General features: G+C 39.8%; 1 protein-coding gene and 1 long non-coding RNA gene across 9 annotated transcripts in view; both read left to right on the plus strand.

Annotated features, from left to right (window-relative positions):
• The first annotated feature begins 2,880 nt into the window (after positions 1 to 2,880).
• Positions 2,881 to 5,902, plus strand: LOC127639607 (uncharacterized). 2 transcript variants are annotated; one of them, XR_007969986.1, is made up of 5 exons: positions 2,884 to 2,923; positions 3,094 to 3,149; positions 3,451 to 3,771; positions 5,113 to 5,485; positions 5,616 to 5,902. It is a non-coding gene; the product is annotated as an uncharacterized LOC127639607 (long non-coding RNA). The 2 variants fall into 2 exon arrangements; XR_007969987.1 differs by lacking the exon at positions 3,094 to 3,149 and having other exon boundaries at positions 2,881 to 2,923.
• Positions 5,903 to 6,679: 777 nt separating this feature from the next.
• ccdc66 (coiled-coil domain containing 66) overlaps positions 6,680 to 19,969 on the plus strand; it is a 79,505-nt gene continuing 66,215 nt past the window's right edge. The window contains exons 1-5 of one of the 7 annotated variants that reach the window (XM_052121694.1): positions 6,680 to 6,883; positions 10,609 to 10,667; positions 11,537 to 11,574; positions 13,620 to 13,956; positions 14,041 to 14,149. In XM_052121694.1, coding sequence (XP_051977654.1) covers positions 6,873 to 6,883; positions 10,609 to 10,667; positions 11,537 to 11,574; positions 13,620 to 13,956; positions 14,041 to 14,149 — 554 coding nt within the window. In that variant the 5' untranslated portion in view covers positions 6,680 to 6,872. The remainder of the gene's footprint in view (positions 6,884 to 10,608; positions 10,668 to 11,536; positions 11,575 to 13,619; positions 13,957 to 14,040; positions 14,150 to 19,969) is intronic. The other 6 variants (XM_052121696.1, XM_052121693.1, XM_052121695.1 and 3 more) reach the window with 6 other exon arrangements.

The raw sequence follows: 19,969 nt of genomic DNA on the forward strand, positions 1-19,969 counted from the left end.
TTACCTTCCAAGGTCCACCATCAGCTACCAGTCCCGAGCTGTGTATAAAAGCCCTGTTGCTGCTTTAGATGTTTTACTTCTCTTCTCTCCAGCCTTGATGAAGCTGTTTGTTGGTTTTGCTAGATTCTCTTTCTGGCTGCAGATTTCCTCTGTTATGGTCTTGAGCACCTGGTCGTGCCGCCAACGATACCTTCCTTCACCCAGTGCCCTTGGGCAACAGCTCAGAATGTGCTCAAGGGTCCCCTTCCTTGGGCAAAGTGGGTACTGTGGTGAATCCACCTGGTTCCATTGGTGCATATTTGATGGACTTGGAATGACATGTAGACGGCCTATACCAGGAAATTGATACAGTATGGTTCAGTCCTCCAGAGGTCAGACTATGTGATCTTTCTCTCCACAACTTGTTCCCATCTCGTCCAGGCACCTTGCTGTCACATCCCCACTGCTCTACTGGACCTCTCCTCTTCAACTGCTGCTCTCACCTCATCCTGGATGAGTTTCTGTCTTTCCTTTCCCTGCGCTTTGCCATAACGGGGCATTATAAAAGTTCTTAGTCCTACTCTTCCCCTGGCCACTGCCCCCACCAGGAGTCCATGGCATAGTCGTGATTCTGACTGATCCACTGCTACCTCTGCTCTCCACTTCCTGTCGGTCTTGACTGCTACCCCCCACCAAAACCCTTCGGGCCCTGTTCACAAAACCTTGAACTCCTCCTCAATGGACTTCATGGGGAGCCTAGGTTTGCAGGTGTTTCCATAAAGGTCAATTCTGCTTAGGATTCTCGGCATCCCCAACCATCTCCTTAGGTAGTGGCTGATCCTCCTCTCTAGGTCAGTGATGGTGGAGACTGAAAACTCATAAATGAGCAGTGGCCACAGGACCCTTGGCAAAATACCATGCTGGTAAATGCATGCCATAAATCTTCCTGGGAGGCCTGTCTTGTCCACCTCCCTCAACCACACATCCAACTCTTCACTTGTGCTCTTGACTGACGTTACATCCTTAAGGTTACTGTTTATACGCTTCCCCAAGCTCTCGACTGGTTTCTCAGAGATTGATGGGATCAGAGTATCTGCAATGGAGAACTGAAATCTGTCCATGACTTGACCTTTATTCAGCACCAAGGAGCAAACAGTGTCACTGATATGGTGCAGCCTGTTATAATGCCAACCTTCAGTCTATGCCAATCTGATTTTGATGATCCTGTTGAGACTCTCAGGCTGAAATAATTGTAATAATCCTGTATCAGGTCTTTCATCCTTGCTGGAATATGATGTTTCTTCATAGTCTTCTGGACAAGCTTGTTGACCATAGAACCATATGCATTGGACAGGTCTAGCCACAGCACCATCAGGTCACCTGTGTTCTCCTTAGTATCAGGGAGAAGCTGTGTGACAATTCCAGTGCGCTCTAAACAAACTGGTACACCAGGAATGCCGTTATCAATGTATTGGTTCCTGAGGAATTCTTTAGGAATCCATACACCTCCTGCAGATCCCCATTGTTGTGCTGTCCTGCCTCTTCTCCAGATGACACAAATTATCTTCCAGAGCCACTGTAGTAACTTGTTTGTAGGAAATGTTTGTAAACTTTATAGGTTGTACCACTTGGTCCTGGTGCCGAACTTGACTTGGCTTTCCTCATCACATCCTAGACCTCCTTCAAGAGAGGCTCTCTCAGGTCTAATTATTTAACAGGCTCTGGTGGTGTAATCACAGCTTTGCATTGCCCTAATTCTTGGTCTCTGGTGGGGTCGCTAACAGCGTTGCTGAGGTACTTGTCAACATCTTCCTTTGGGCAGCTCAGGCATCCACTGCGTTTCTGCCCTAAAAGTTGCTTAGTGAACCTGAAGGGGCTGTTAATGAAGGCAGCCCGCTTCCTAGCTCTCTACATTCTTCTCCTACGATGTTGTTCGGCTCTGCACAAAATTAGGAGCCTCTTTCTGAGAAGAGCTCTAAGTTATGCTAGTGGTACTCATTCCTCCTCCCTTGCAACCATGTGTTGTTTCTTTAAGGCTTTCAATTCCTTCCTGATGATGTGGATTTTAACTGTCCTCTGATTCTTCAAGTATTAACCTTGATTTTACACCCATAACCATAGTTAAACCATGGTATTTGTAAAACCATGTTAACCACAAAATTAACCATGGTTACCACAATATTACTATTGTAAGATCATGGCTACTGGATCAAAATGGAAATTGTATCAAATCCATGGTTTCCATCATGGTTCCAAAACATGGTTACTACACTACAGTCATCGTTATTAAAATGTTACTGTTGTAAAACCATGGTTAATTGTCATAAGGGCTGTGTCAACAACACAAACACAAAAATATTATTGCCATCAAGTGTTTTGACATTTAAAATAAAAATAAAAAATACTAAATAAAAAACAATTGCTAAAGGCCATAACCTTTATAACAGGGAGAGCACCACTCATTTTGCTTTGAAATGTTCCACTCATCACATTTCCCCATCACATGTTCAGAATATTTCAAAATACTCATTTTATTAAGTCACTTATTATTTATTATTATTATTATTATTATTATTATTATTATTATTAATATTCAATTAATGGCAAAATGTAGTTTAATAACAATTAATAACATATTTGTTGTCTGAAAGAATGCTTAAAATCGTACAGAAATAACCTACTCAAACAAAATTACTTTTTTACAAAGTCACTTGTTACATAGAATTCTAATCTGATTTTTGAGATAGAACATTTGTTCTATAGTTTGGTGCTATGGGTTAAATACTTTCAAATAGTAAAAAAAATAAATAAAATGAATTAAAACCACTGATCTATATAACTGGATAGCTCATGACGTCACAACAGTGAAGCTACTGCGCCGCCATCTTGGTATTCCCTAACGTTCTGTATTACTATGGGTCTCAATGGGAAATCGTCTGTTTTGGTGAGTAATTTTTACCTATCCAGTCACATTAAAAACAATGTTTTACGTCTGCATACACTGCATCACAATGCAATCTTCCTAAATATGTAATTCATTATTTATTTTGACTTCAATTTTTTCTCCCACTTATTCTAAATGTGAGCGTGTTATGTTACTCTTTATTGCGGCAGCATTACGTTCAGCGGCGCACGTGTTACCTCAGTAGAAACAAGTTTAAGAAACTGAGGTAAGATATCAGTAGAATTTTTTTTGCAGGCTTTAAAGTTTTTATTCTGAATACATAATTATGTTTTGTAGCTTTTGTTTACGTTGAACGTGCATTGTGGTTATTTTCTTAGGATAAATGAATATTAGCTATGCAGCTAACGTTAACTTAGGAAAATAACCACAATGAATAACAGTATAACTCATCAAGTTAGCTTTTTTGGTCAAGTTGAATATCTAATTGCAGATCAACACCGGTTACATATGATGAATATAATGTGGGCTTGCATTAATTCTCTGTGTGTGATTTGTACTTTTTGCAGTGCACGCCTGAAACCGGACCAGCTCACGGGCATCATTTATAAAGTGATCAATTGGAATAGACGAGGAGCAGGGCTGGACTGGTAATATAGCCTACCGGACATTTTTCCGGTGGACCGACGCACTTTGGAGTCGATCAGGGTGGACTGGCCATCGGGAGAACCGAGCGGGCCGCTGTGTCGGCCGCGATAATCTAAAACGAGCCGCCGCTGAACACTCTCCCACCAACAACTTTTGGGCCAGTTATGTGAAATCCCGGGCCAATTTCTCTTTTCAGTCCAGCTCTGACAAGGAGCACATGGATATTGTTGAAGTTAAACAAGGTGAGTTTGCCATTTGGATTTCAATAAACATCGCACTGAATGTTAGATAAAACTGGAATTGGTTTGCAACAGGAGGAAAAGCTGTATGAGACGACATTGTTAAAACAGCTCTTCAGTAAAGCCAGGCTGACAGAGTAAAAAATATTATCTGTTTTTATTTGCAATGAAGATACTTTTGCAACATGCAATATAAGTCTCATAAAATTACTGTTTCAGATATATATAACATTTAATATTAATAGAAAAGTTGACCCAAATATGTAAATTCTGTCATCATATACTCAACCTCATGTCCTTCCAAATCCATGTGACTTTCTTTTGCAGAACCCCCAAAAATGTATTTTGTATTCCATATAATGAAAGTAAATGGTGAGCAAAATAGCTTGTTTTGGTCACCAACGGCTTTCATTATATGGACAAAAACATTTTTTTAAATGTCATCTTTTGTGTTCCACAGAAAAAGTCATACAGGTTTGGAAGGACATGAGGTTGAGTAAATAGCTGTGCGTAAGGTCTTAAGTTGGGGTATAAAGTTCAAGGCTTCGTAACTACTAGTTAGTTTGCAACTAAGTCGGTGCTTAATTTGGTTGCTCCACCTGTTCTTAAAGTCTTAATTAGTAAGTCGTAAACTCTCCGTAAAGTGATGCGTAGTCGCATAATATGACGTTTACCTGCACTGATCCAATAAGCAGCGTTCATATTTGTACACAGAAGTATTAAAAAGCCGTGAACTTCAATTTGATTTTGTTACGGTTGATGTACAAATCTTGTTTGCTTACGTAACCTTCACTGCGGACGTCACAAGAGCAGCTCTCTTGTGAGACATATTTTGATAATTAAGATATTATTTTAATTAACATTTTATACTTTTATATTTTACTGTCATTCATATGATTTTGAAGCCTGAAAAGGAAATCATACCCTTATTTTATTATATGACTCAAGCTTGTAAAAATTTGTATAAATTAATTAGTGAGTTTGTATTGTAATAAATCATCATATTTATGAAACACCTAAAACAGGCAATTAATTGTCATAATCACAATTATTTGATTGATGCCTGTTATGCAAAACGTGAGATTATTGATGTCATAAAATATCAGTCTGCTTTTTTATTCCATCAGTTACTCCTGCTCTGAGTCTTCCGTAAATATTTAGTTTATACATAGGGTTACGTCGTACTGAAGTTTAATGGTGCAACGCTCAATTATTTAGTAGTGCGGAAATTGTGACTTTGTGCTCATTTACGCCACAACTAGGCTAAGTTTAAACTTTTGTATAGCTGGTGCAACCGGCTCCTGATCTTTATATCAAACTTTTCTTTTTTCTTCTGTTTTGCAGTACAAGCTTGCCCAGAGTTTTCTTAAGCCGTTTGGAGTGTGATGCAGCACATGTTTCCTTGGCAATGAAGTGGAGGCTGATGTTTGTGCAGCTTTCTGCAATGCGCTTTTGAGTATGAAGATGTGATTGTTGTATGGTTCTAGGTTGAACATCTTTGCCTCAAGTTCCTTGAATGCAGAACCACCATGGAGATCCAGAACCTTTGTGGGAACAGAGATGGGCCTTGTGAGTGTGTGCTGTTGAAGAAATCTCTCAGCTGTCTTGCAGACTTTCAGGACGCTGTCTGACGGTCTTATAAATCCACCTCAGGACTTCATGTCGATCAGTGTGTTCATCTTTGGAAGAGCTCTCGACACTGAGTGCTGATAAACAGGTAGTGCACAGAATCATCTTCATAGTTGTTTTAACTGCAAAGCCTGCTATGTGCCCTACCACAGCCTCTTTGAACATGGACAAGCTGGGACGACATACAGTGATGTTTTTCTCTGTGTCTTCTGTTTCAGGCTGAACGTCACTGCCTGAAATGCCAGCATATCAGAAGATGTTGCCTCCAGTGTCACTGTGCTATCCGGTGGAGAACTGTTGCCACTAGCTCTGATGGCATGTCTTGCTACCATTCTTTTGAAAGCTGAATAATGTGGGATTGTTGTTAAATCCAGTAGCAGATTTGTTCCCACATATCTGCACATTTTTATTGTATTGTTCAGTTTAAGTCAATTTTTGTGTGTACTTGGAAGCTTTTGTTATTGAACAAGTAAATATGTATGATTTCCTTGTGTGCGTATGTCAATAAACCTATTTCTAATTATGATTTAAAAGATCAGGGGATTGTTGAAATAATTAAATTCTCACAAGCTGGTACGTACATATTCCAGAAATGAATGCAAATGGTTAATTTCATTAAGTAAATGTAAATTAATTTATGTGTGTGTGTGTATATATATATATATATATATATATACACACACACACATACTGTATATGAACTTGTGTGTGACGTTTTTATATTTGATTCTTCTGGATTTATTCTGAAGAGGTACTAAATGTTGCTGTGCATGCCCCCCCCCAAATTAGTTCACATTTACTATATAATCTAGTCAAAAATGTTAATAATGTTGGCAAATTATGCAGTTGTATAATTTGTCAACATTATGAACAATGAGCATCAACAGATTTAAACTATGAAGGCAGAGAAACATTTCATCCTGTAACAATCTGCAGATGGATAACTTTGCTTTAAAAAGGGGTATACACTATACACTTTAGTGTTGTATTTTTACTGTTGATTATTCAAGATTATGATCGTTATGGACACTCTACATGGGGATAACGACTAATGTGTGCTTAATATGTACATAGTCATAAATTACAATCTGAGGGCACTTTAGCCGCATCCTTAAGTGAGTGTTGTTTCGCGGTTAAACGCTGCACTTGACGCGATGCCCTCTGTCGGTAGGGAATAGTAAGATGGCCGCCAGAGCACTTCCGGTAGCTTCACCTACTGCTGGCAGTTTAGAATTCTATGAGCAATCCAGTTATATATATAGATCAGTGATTAAAACATAAAAAATGGCAGTGGCGTTTCCACAAACCAACTGCATGGGCGCAAGAGAACTTTCTGTTTTTTGCAGCAGCAGCTCCACGCGACTGTAGAGGAAGAGATTCCGTATCAGCCAATCAGAAGAGCGAACAATGGTAGCGAGGAGCAACTGATACATTTACACACAAACAACATACGCACATGAATGGAGCCATAAAGGATGAATTTGGGGTGAGCGAATGATTTGAATAAGTAACGTGCCCTTTTTGTGTTATTACTGTAATGTGAATCATTGAGCTCTTATCACATACTGTTCGATCCTACGCTAGTGTTTAGTCTGATATGGTAACATGATAAAATTTGTGCATAAAAACACTATTGTATTGTGATAATGTGCGTTGACTTCCAACTCATCTGAAGCATTTACTCGAAACTTATTTGTGGATTTTTATTGTTGATTTGCCATTAAATGGTACATGATACTGTTGCAATACTAAGGTACAGTGCTTGACAGATGGTATTAGCATTGCAATCAGTTGACTATGATTACCATATTTTAATGCGTTGGTATTTACATGCTACTCCAAAGCACTATATTTATGTACTCGAATGTACTTAAAAATACGATGGTATTACATGCTACTTGAATTAATTTTTAAAAATACCATGGTAGTTAGGCTATATATATATATATATATATATATATATATATATATATATATATATATATATATATACTCCAATGTACTAAATAATATATCATGGTATTTACGTTTCTGTAATGTTGGATCTAAAATACCATGGTTTTTAACAACCCCAATTCTGAAAAAGTTGGGACAGTATGGAAAATGCTTAGAAAAACTGTGATTGTAAATTCAATACACCCTGTGCTTTATTGAAAGCACTACAACTACACATTATATGATGTTGTACCTTGTGAATTTTATTAATATATATATTGAAAGTTATTTGGTTCTTTAAATTAAGCTTAACATTAGCAAATCAGAAACAAATACAAAGACACAGTATGTACTGGCATGTATTCAGGTCAGTATTAGGACAAAAATGGCAAAAAAAAAGAAACTGCTTTCTCTAGAAACTCATCAGTCAATCATTGTTTTGAGGAATGAAGGCTATACAATGCTTGATATTGCCATAAAACTGAAGATTTCATAAAAAGGTGTACACTGTAGTCTTCAAAGGACAACTGGCTCTAACAAGGACAGAAAGAGATGTGGAAGGCCAGATGTACAGCTAAACAAGAGGATAAGTACATCACAGTATTTAGTTTGAGAAATAGACACTTCACATGTCTTCAGCTGACAGCTTCATTAAATTCTACCCGCTCAACACCAGTTTCATGTACAACAGTAAAGAGAAGACTCTGGGGTGCAGGCCTTATGGGAAGAATTGCAAAGAAAAAGGCACTTTTGAAACAGAAAAACAAAAAGAAAAGGTTAGAGTGGGTAAAGAAACACAGACATTGGACAACAGATAATTGGAAAAGAGTGTTACGGATCTTAACCCCATTGAGCTTTTGTGGGATCAGCTAGACTGTAATGTGCATGAGAAGTGCCCAACAAGACAGTCACATCTATGGCAAGTGCTACAGGAAGTCTGGACAAACTGACAGCAAGAATGCCAAGGATCTGCAAAGCTGTCATTGCGGCATGTGGATGATTTTGAACTCTTTGAAGTAGTTTAAGAAGTTCTGAAAATTATTTTCAAATTGTAATAGTAATTTTTTACATTATTAATGTCCTGACTATACATTGTGATTAGTTGAATACCACTTTGATTAATAAAAGTACCAATTTCTTTCCATTAGATCAAAATCTGTACATTCTTCCAAACTTTTGGCTGGCAGTGTATATATTTCAAATCAGATGATTGCAACCCACTCTAAAACAAGTTTGGACAGTCGAGTGTTAACCACTTTGAAAAAATTACACTTATTAAGCATTTTTGCACTGAAGACACAAGTTTCAGCTGGAGACAGGTCAGGACTGCAGGCAGGTAATTCTAGCACTTACTCTATCTGCTTATGCAGATATGCACTTATAATCTGGGCAGTATATGGTTTGACTTTGTCTTGCTGGAAAATGCAGGGACATCCCTGGAAAACATGGCGTCTGGATGGCGGTATAATGTAAGTTGCTCCATAATTTTGTACAGACATTTTCTGCATTAATGGTTTCCTCACAGATGTTTAAGTTACCCATGTACAATTGCACAGCTGAAGACCTGCATAATGGATGAATGGGGTAAAATTCTGCATGCCAAATTTCACAAACTTGAGTCTTCCGTACCTGAACGTTTAATAAATGTTATTAGAAGAAATGGTGATATTGCACAGTGGGAAACACTTGACTGTCTCAACTGGTTCTGGAGTGTGTTACAATAATCTGGTTTTAAATTAGTGTATATTTAAAAAAAACAACAATAATTAAATTCACAAGGTAGAACATAAAATAATGTGTTGTTGTAGTACTTAAAAAAAAAATCACAGGGTGAATAGAATTTACAAATTACTGCTTTTAGTTTTAATTAGCAATTTCCATACTGTCCCAACTTTTTTGGAATTGGGGTTGTACATCCACCACCAATTTTCTTTAAAAAATACCATGGTATTTACATCCTACTCTAATAGTGGTTGAAATGGTATTTGCATTCTACTCCAATGTTGGTCAGAAAACACCATGGTATTTACATGCATCTTCAATGTACTTTAAAAAAAAATACCATGATATTTACATGCTATTCAGATGTTGGTTAAAATAATACTATGGTATTTACTAGGCATGGGCTTTTTCTAGTAATTTTGTAGTAGAGTACTCTAACCCACAAGAAACGAGTAGGCCACATTTCTCGTACATTAAAATGCTTGTGCAAAATAACATGTATGACATGTAGTACGTGAATCTTACATTGAATTTTATTCAGGAATGTTACCAAGAACTGTTTCAAAATAAGATAACTTAAACAAACTATGCTTTTCTTTTTGGGGAAAAAAAGAGAACAATATGCATAAAAAAGGGAATAAAATAAAATAACAGTAAAAAAACATTTGCACTCACTGGAGCTTACAACAGAAACGAATACTGACAGCATGAGGGTAATGCACATATATAAACTCTGAGTCTACATAAAGGCTATCACATGTTATTATTCAGAAATCAAGTGGTGAAAGTTGCTTTTTATTAAATACGCTGGGCCAAAATCTAACTGTCCGCCCTCCCTTATCCCTAAAGCTACACCCAACCCTAACCAATTGGTCCCTACCCCAAAAGCCCATCCCTACACCTGCTGCTAAACATACAAGGATATTAGGGAGTCAAAATTCAACACTACACCAGTGTTCAGATTCAGAGATTTAACACACATACATGCATACTGGTCTTATCAGCTCCCGAGTTCGTTTTCGCATTTTCTTTCCACCAATAAAAGCAGATCTTCATCTGAAGGTTTGCATCACTCCCAACAAGAACCAAATACAAGTACAGTTGAATAAGAATCAAAATATAACTGGCATTACCACACTTTGCTTTTAAAAACACAAGACTCCATGATATCTTCTCTCATCCAACACCTCGATGACACTTATCCACAGTGCCCCAGTGGTTACTGTGAGATTTGGTGAAAAATGAAGTAGGAAATTCAGCGCTCTACTCACAGCAGGCAAATGCATAAAGTAAAATTAATTAGTGATATTTGAGTAAAGTTTTTAATACTCTAGTAAATGGTGCAGAACAATTACTTGATTATTCGTGCACACCCCTATTATTTACATACTACTCTAATCTACTTCAAATAAACTGCATGGTATTTACAGCACATGCTACTTCAACATACATCATAAAATACTTTTGCATTAACATGCTACTTTAATGTCCTTCAATGGTATTACCATGGTACTTGTTAGTGTGTTCACTGAGGAATACTGGTTTGTTTTTCAGTGATGGTCTACTGTTTGAGCTGGAGAATGGAAAGCCCAGGCTTGTGTTGGGTAAATACTGTAAGAACAGAATTGATAATGTATTACATCAAGATGCAATTTTATGATATAATGGTATGTCTCACTACTATCTTACTACATACTCAAAAATATGTACTTCCCCATCAAGACCAAACTACTATAGTTTGTGCAATGTATAATGAGCACAGTATGGACTACCTAGATGATCACCTTCTTGATCCTTTATTTGATCAAACTGCCAAAAGTTATGACATTTTACACAAAACTGGATGCCACTCACTGAATAAATAAATTGCAGTATAATTGCTGTCAGGTGACAAAAATGCAGAATACTATGATTTGACATGTTTATTGTGGCATATTGCACACTGTTTTGCTTAATAGATAAAAAAAAAAATGTAATACCCTTTTTTTTAATGGCCAATTCCCACTACTTAGTAGGTCCTCGTGTTTGCGCAGTTACTCACCTCAATCCGGGTGGTGGAGGACAAGTCTCAGTTGCCTCCGCTTCTGAGAATGCCAATCCGTGCATTTTATCTCATGGCTCATTGTGCATGACACCACGGATATTACCCTCCACGATCCACACACAACTAGCCATGATCCCCTTTGAGAGCGAGAACCACTAATCGCAACCACGAGGAGATTACTCCATGTGACTCTACCCTCCCTAGCAACCGGGCCAATTTGGTTGCTTAAGAGACCTGGCTGATGTCACTCAGCACACCCTGGATTCGAACTCGTGACTCCAGGGGTTGTAGTCATAATAGATTTTTTTTTAATAAAAGTGGGCAGCACAGTGTACACTGTGTGCAGTAAGCAGTACACTGATACCCGATTCTAAATGTAGAGTTTTTAGAGTGTCTATAATTTGGCTGAATGATCTCAAATGATTTCATCTGATACAGGTGCTGTATCAAAGTCCTCTAAAAAGGTTTCTTGTCAGGTAAGTGAACATTTGTGCAAAAGAATTTCATCAGCTGTATTGAACAAAAAGTTTGTATAAACATGTTTAAATCTGCCATTCAGATTCTAGGTCAGTTGGTTCTCAATTGGTTGGTTGTGACCGAAAAATGGGTGGCAGGCAGGCCACCTATTTTTTTTTTTTGAGGGGGCACCAAGGTCAGCGACCGCAACCCTGGTATAAATCACAGAACACAGTATCAACTTTTTATTATAACAATTACATTTACAACTGTTTGTCAATAAATGTGTATCAGTAATGGTTGCAATCACCTTTTTGTGCAGGGATATTGCATACAAGACATGACACGTGGCACAAATGGCACCAGCACATGACATTTGATATTGCTAAACAGGAGATGCCAGCCCATATATGAAATGAAAAAATAATGTGTTGGATTTACTTGTGTACTTCACGCTTTTAAGTAAATTCAATTTATCATTTTATGTCAGCACAATTAGAAAACCTTTGTTAGATATTCATAAATGTACCAGCTCATTAAACTTGGATTGATCAGGATCCAAGTTGACCACTAATAGAACACTGATAACCCTAATGGTGACTGTAAAGGGATTAATGGAAAGGAGGCGGCGAGAACCGGCTTGACAATATAAATAATAGTTTTAATATTAACAAAAAGTCAAACACACAAAGGTGTTGGACAGCTGTCCGTAAATCTCTCTCTCTCTTGCACTGCAGCATTCCAGTCGGCCTTTATCCCTCTCTGAGGCTTGTTTAGCCTGATTAGGGGTCGGGTGTGCAGAATCACGACCCGGCACCGCCCTCCGCCCTGTTACTTTGTTCTCTCAGGCCGGACTCCAGACTCCAGCCAGGTCTCCTAAGCAACCAAATTTGCCCGGTTGCTAGGGATGGTAGAGTCACATGGGGTAACCTCCTCATGGTCGCGATTAAGTGGTTCTCGCTCTCAATGGGACACATGGTAAGTTGTGCATGGATCGTGGATTTAGCATGAGACTCCACATGATGTGAGTCTCTGCGACGTCATGCACAGCGAGCTATGTGATAAAATGCACAAATTGACAGTCACAGAAGCGGAGGCAACTCAGACTTGTCCTCTGCCACCCGGATATAGGTGAGTTACCGCACCACCACGAGTACCTACTAAAGTAGTGGTAATTTGGCATTTCGACATTGGGAGAAAATGGGATAAAAAATAAATAAATAAAAAGTGTTAGTTCACCCATAAGTGAAAATGCTCTCATTTACTTACACTCATGCCATCCCAGATGTGTATGGCTTTCTTTCTTCTGCAGAATACAAATGAAGATTGTTAGAAGAATATTTCAGCTCCTTTGGTCCATACAATACAAATGAATGTGTGCCAAGATTTTGAAACTCAGCTCAGCAAGTAAAGATGCTGATTACCACACCTGGAGTTGCAAGTTCGAATCCAGGGCATGCTGAGTGACTCCAGTAAGGCTTCCTAAACAACCAATTGGCCCGGTTGCTAGAGTGGGTACATTGGGTTAACCTCCTCGTGGTCGCTATAATGTGGTTTTTGCTCTCAGTGGGGCACGTGGTGAGTTGTGGGCAAAACTAAGGCAGTCAAATCTACTGTATAAATAAAAGGCAATTTAAAAGTACCAAAAGTAAATGAAGGTGTACAAAAAAAATAAATAAATGTAATTTTAATGTGACACACATCAAAAAGGGAAAAAAAAGGTTTATATTCTAGTTTTAATACAAATCAACCCATGGGAAATAAAATAAAAGGCATGAAACATGAATGAAACAACACGAACATCGCATAATACAATACTTGTCCCAGTGTGTATGCATTTACTTATGCAGATCATGCAATATTAATAAATCTCATGTTTTGTTACATTTGTTACAGATGTTTCAATAAACAGTTTGGGTATTTTGTTGGGTTGTCTTACCACATGATGTCCAATGTGAAATCTGGGTCCTAAAGCAAAACCAATTGAGAACCACTGATTTAAACATTAAACATTTTTGTTATTCTTGCATGTGTGGTTAACTAATGTTCTTGTCAATTATGACAGGTCCCTTCAAGGAAAACAACACAAAAACTCATCAGCTCTAAACTTGGTCCTGCTCAACAAGATAAACCCGAACAGGACAAAAAGTGCAAAGACACGGCAGCAATCGGTTCTGTAGGGCAGAACATTACACATGAACCCAGAAAGAGCAAAGCCAAGGGCCGGTCAGACAGCATATCCAGTGGTGCCTTGAGTGTCCCATCAGAGACAAACAGGAACCATTCCAGCACGAAAGAGAGTTTAGTGTGTTTAACACAAGAGCAGTTTCAACAGATACTGAACAGCATTAACACATCCACTGCACATGTACAACGTGAGCCAAACACACAAACACACACAGGTGAGCTAATTCAGTACAAGAATTCATGAGCTACAAATATAAATGACAAATGCTTCATAATTTTTTTTTTTACTTGTTTAACAGAGGCTGCAATCAGCTCAGAGGAAAACTACCCTGCAATCACATCAGCTGAAGAGTTACTCTTCGATGACAATCACACACACAGAGTGTCACAAGTCAAGAGAGAGATACAGTAAAATAATTATGCTTTTTAATGTATTTCTGTATGAAGATCTGCTACAGTGAGTCTAACAAGTCTTTGGGCACTGAAGTCAAAATGAAAATGTTATTGCATTAGACACAACATATCAAAGCAAATGTAATTTATGTTAAAGCATTATAGTGCAATCTCACTTTTCAGGCAAAACATGCGAATGTTAAGACACAAACAGGGTCCCTTAGTCAATATGTTAACCATGATATTCATTGTAAACCTTCATATAAACCAGCACCATGTCATCAGAATTTTTTCTTAAAGGAATAGTTCACCCAAAAATAAAAATGATCTCATAATTTACTCATGCCATTCCAGATGTGTATGACTTTCTTTCATCTGCTGAACTCAAATTAAGATTTTCAGAAGAATATTTCAGCTCTGTAGGTCCATGCAAAGCAAGTGAATGTGTGCCAACTTTTTTAAGCTCAGAAAAACACATATTGCCATCATATAAGTAATCAATATGACTCCAGTGGATTATTTAATGTCTTCTGAAGTGAAACACTAGATGTGTGTAAGAAATAGAACATTTTAAGTAAAAAAAATATTTATATCCGGCCAGCTTGAGGTTTATTTGTTGACAAGGCACAAGCGCATAAGCCTCCTCTGCATAGATATTCATACGTAGATCCCTTATTAGCTGCTGTTTCTATGGACCACAATACTGTTTCCACACAAAAGGAGTGTATGCAGTGGTCTAAGCAAGGAGCTCGGTCTGAGGCATCTCCACTCACTCAGTTGCATCCGATTCAAACAGCACTCCTTGTTGACCGTTCCAAGATGGCGCCACAGTTGACTATCCAAACCAGCCGTATGATTCTCTATGCTCCTCTGTTGTAAACAACACTGCACTTCCATTTTTTTGTTTTTCATGCGTCAGTTCTCGTGTGAACTTGCCAACGTGCTTGACCTTGACTCTCGTGAATATTTTGTGAAAAAAGTGTTAAATATTGATCTATTTCATACACCTAGCATTTTGCTCCAGAAGACATTAATAAATCCATTGGTGCCATATGAATTCATTTTATGATGGTTCAGGAGCTTCTTTCTCTTGCATTTTATGGACCTACAGAGTTTAAATATTCTTCTAAAAACCTTCATTTGTGTTCTGAAGAAGAAAGTAAGTCATACACATCTGGCATAGCATGAGGATGAGTAAATGATGAGAGAATTTTCAGTTTTGGGTGAACCATTCCTTTAATAGTTGCAATTACATCTTTTGTATTCTGCAAGCCAGATTAATGGCTTTGTCATCTTGAACGGAACACCTCAAGTCAAGTGGTTTTTATTTGTTGTTTCAACCATTTACAGTTAGTACAGTACACAGCAAAACGAGACGACGTTCCTCCAGGACCATGGTGCTGCATAAAAACAACATAGGACAAACAAAGAACCACATGAGACTACACAACTAAATAAAATACCTATATAAAGTGCACGTGCAAACATGTGCAAAAAATACGAGACAGTACAAGAAATTTCTAACAATGAACAGGACAATAGGCACAGTGAGAGACAGTGCAGCGCCAACCAGTACACAGTAGTGCAAAAAGATGACAGTTTCTAAAAACGTAAACATAACATACTATGAGATAGTTTTCTATGCACATAGCAGTTATTGAGGTAGCAGGCAGTTATAAAGTGACAGCAATTAAAGTGCAACTCGGGACATGTGTGTCAAACCAGTCTCTGAGTATTGAGGAGTCTGATGGCTTGGGGAAAAAGCTGTTACACAGTCTGGCCGTGAGGGCCCGAATGCTTCGGTACCTATTGCCAGACGGCAGGAGGGTAAAGAGTTTGTGTGAGGGGTGTGTGGGGTCATCCACAATGCTGGTTGCTTTGCGGATACAGTGTTTTTTGTAAATGTCTTTGATGGAGGGAAGAGAGACCCCGATAATCTTCTCGGCTGTCCTCACTATCCTCTGCAGGGCTTTGCGGTCCGAAACGGTGCAAGTCCCAAACCAGGCAGTGATGCAGCTGCTCAGAATGCTTCTAATAGTCCCTCTATAGAATGTAGTGAGGATGGGGGGTGAGAGATGTGCTTTCCTCAGCCTTCGAAGAAAGTAGAGACGCTGCTGGGCTTTCTTGGTGATAGAGCTGGTGTTGAGGGACCAGGTGAGGTTCTCCGCCAGGTGAACACCAAGGAATTTGGTGCTCTTGACGATCTCCACAGAGGAGCCGTCGATGTTCAGTGGAGAGCGGTCACTCTGTGCTCTGCTAAAGTCAACAACCATCTCTTTTGTTTTGTCCACATTCAGAGACAGGTTGTTGGCTCTACACCAGTCCGTTAGCCGCTGCACCTCCTCTGTGTATGCTGACTCGTCATTCTTGCTGATGAGACCCACCATGGTCATGTCTGCGAACTTGACGATGTTGTTCGAGCTGTGCATTGCTGCATTGTGCACTGGTCTGCACATCCTCTGAGCACTCTGCCAGGAATGTTGTCTGGTCCAGCAGCCTTCCGTGGGTTGACTCTACATAGAGTTTTCCTCACATCCGCCGTGGTAAGACAGAGCACCTGGTCGTTGGGAGGAGGGGTGGTCTTCCTCGCCACCACGTCGTTCTGCTCTTCAAACCGAGCATAGATGTTCAGCGCATCTGGAAGGGAAGCATATTTGTCACAGGCAACTGATGTTGTCCTGTAGTTGGTGATGGCCTGGATGCCCTGCCACATGCGGCACGTGTCACCGCTGTCCTGGAAGTGACTGTGGATTCTCTGGGCGTGTGCGCGCTTTGCCTCTCTGATTGCGCAGGACAGTTTGGCCCTAGCTGTTCTTGGGGCTGCCTTATCGCCTGCTCTGAAGGCAGAGTCTTGGGTCCTCAGCAGCGTGCGCACCTCCGCAGTCATCCATGGCTTCTGGTTGGAGCGTGTGGTGATGGTCTTGGAGAAAGTGACATCATCAATGCACTTGCTGATGTAGCTGGTCACTGATGCTGTGTATTCCTCCAAGTTGGTAGAATTGCCATATGTTGCAGCCTCCCTGAACATGTGCCAATCAGTACACTCAAAACAGTCCTGAAGAGCAAAGATGGCTCCTGCTGGGCAGGTTTTCACCTGCTTCTGAAGTGGTTTTGTGCATCTGACGAGCGGTCTGTATGCTGGAATTAACATAACAGAGATGTGGTCTGAGTAGCCGAGGTGGGGGCGGGGCTCCGCCCGGTACTGAACAACTAGTGGATTATTTTATTCTCGCTGTTGTGCTTCCGATGATTTCTGTATAATTAACAATTCCATGTATTGCATATGTGTGTCTTCTAGAAAAGAATCCTACCAGAGCATTTTGCCTTTCATCTTTTTCAAGATAACATTTGAAAAAGTTTTCCTCTGTGTGAGCCCTCTTTATGATGTGCACAAGCACTGTTTGATCTGCCTAGGTCAGGCCCAAGTGGAAGCGTCGCTTGTTGAGACCAATTGTGATCATTGTGAGCACTAAAACTCAAGACAAAGCTTGCTTTCTTTCTCAAAGCCGACGCTGGTTCCCTCGACTCCTGACATCTGACCTCTGCAGCTCCAGAGGGACCACATGAGGAAAGGAAGAGAGGACGAGATGTAGACAGTGGAGAGTTTGAGGAGGATTTGTCACCACCATTGCGGCTCTCCCTTCCCACATTTAAAGCGGCTTCACCTGTTTAGTTCTCCCATAACAATCTGCAGCCCATTATTGGATGCATGGTGTGATTATGTTCAGTGGAGATGGTAAAGAGATGTTAAATTTAAGCTTTGATGGCCCATGACTGATGTGCCAGAGCATTCTCAACTTGATAAATGTTTTTTACCGACTGAGTCCTGTCACCTGGTGCCATTCTTTCCCAAGCTTATGAACAGCTGGTTAAGATATGGCGCTCTCCCTACTCAGCGAGAGTGTATGTCTCCAGTGCAACGGCCATTTCATCACTTGGTTGAGCCACACAGAGGGGCTATTCATCATTGGTAGATAAGGCTTACACTGTGGAGGGCCAGGCTGGTTTGGCAGTGTTTGCACCATGGTGGTGTTGCAAGCCTACCAGTGAGACCTGTTAAAGGACATGAATGAAAGCAGCCCGGACCAAGGGTCCTTCAAAGCGCTGCACTGACCTATGGATCTTATGCTCAAGATTACTACCCAGGCTGTTGGCAGGTCTATGGTGATATGGTGTCCATTGAGCTTGTCAGAGATGCGTGACAAGGCCTTTTTACTCCAAAGCCCAGCAATCATGCCCAAGAGTCCCTGTGCCCACTAGCCTGTTACGCATATGTGTGCCATGGCCTTTTGGCCATCTCCAGCTGGATGAGCACAGTAGAGCACGGCTATGTGCTTCAGTTTACTAGGTGGCTGCCTAACATCAATGGCATTCTGGCCTCCATAGTGACGATGCGGAATATGCCTATTTTACATTCAGAGGTACAATGTCTCCTCAGCACAGATGCGGTAGAGAGCGTTCCTGCGTGCAGCTCACAGAAAGGCTTCTACAGACATTATTTTGTGGTCACCACAGTCCTTCTTGGTGACCTTGGTGCAGACACTTAGTAAGTTCAAGTTGGTTACTCCAAAAAAGATTTTGTCTCATGTCTGTCCATTCGACTGGTTTGTGTCAATAGAACTGAATGACACATACTTTCAAGTACAGATAGTCCTTCACCACTGGCCTTTCTTGAGATTAACTTTAGAGGAGACAGCATACCAGTTCAAAGTCCTGCCCTTCTGCCTATCACTGGCTCCTCACACTTACCAAAGGTGTCGATATGGTTCTAGCTCTGCTTTGGTTGAGCGGCATCCATGTGTTGAACTACTTTGATTGGCTGCTATATCTCATGCATTTGGGCCTTTAAGTCAATAGATTAAAGAGATTGCTGGTGCCCAGTCATCAGATGTCCTCCTTAGTAATGAAACTTGACTCAGTGACCATGTCTATGACCATTCTGTCTAATCTCCAATGCTTTATGAGGGTTAAGCATGTGGTAGCCTTACCGCTGCAAAAGTTCCAGCGAATATTGGGGTTGAAGGTGCCGCCACCCCTCTGGATTCTTTAGAGGTGAGGCTTCTCCAGCGGGTCTCGTCATGTGGTGACATAATCACTAACATCTCTTTTTGTTATTAAATGTTTTTTTATTGATTCTTGTATAAAACAAAGCTGAATAAGCTAAATATATATAAACATAATCAACTTAAACCCCCATTATTTTCCCTCCCCAACCCCACCCTGTCCCTCAACAAACATCCCTTTGGTCAAAGCCTAAATTACACAATGTACACATATCCAAATTACTACCACAATTTTGTCTCTCTCTACGTGATCCTCACTAAGAGCCTTCCAGATAGGACAAATACCTGTCCCACTTCTTACCATACACGTCAAGCTGCTTATATGGCATATTTTCAAATGCCGCAACCCTGCCCACATTTGTGAACCATTCTTGAAATGAGGGAGCACTAGTTGACTTCAATCCTCTAAGAATTATCTGTCTGCCAAACATTACACTAGTTTGGACCCAGCTTTTTTTTATATTTGTCACCTACTTTAATAACTGCCCCATAACACAATATACATAGTCTGGGGCAGAACTAAATTTGAGTTTCTAAAACCTTGCAGATAAAATTGTGGACTATTACAAATAATTATTGAATCTTAGTGCAAACCCACAGAGCATGGGCTATGTCTCTTTCCTCCAACTGAAATCGCCAGCAGGTAGGTGTGTCTTTAAACCAAGCCTAAACAATCTAGAGGGAGTCCAATAGAAATGATGCAAAATCTTAAACTGAATAAGGCATACCCTTGCATCCCTAGACATAGTTTTAACATATTTTTTCATTCTTT

Source organism: Xyrauchen texanus, chromosome 48, assembly GCF_025860055.1.
Source record: "Xyrauchen texanus isolate HMW12.3.18 chromosome 48, RBS_HiC_50CHRs, whole genome shotgun sequence".
NCBI classification, from domain to species: domain Eukaryota; kingdom Metazoa; phylum Chordata; class Actinopteri; order Cypriniformes; family Catostomidae; genus Xyrauchen; species Xyrauchen texanus.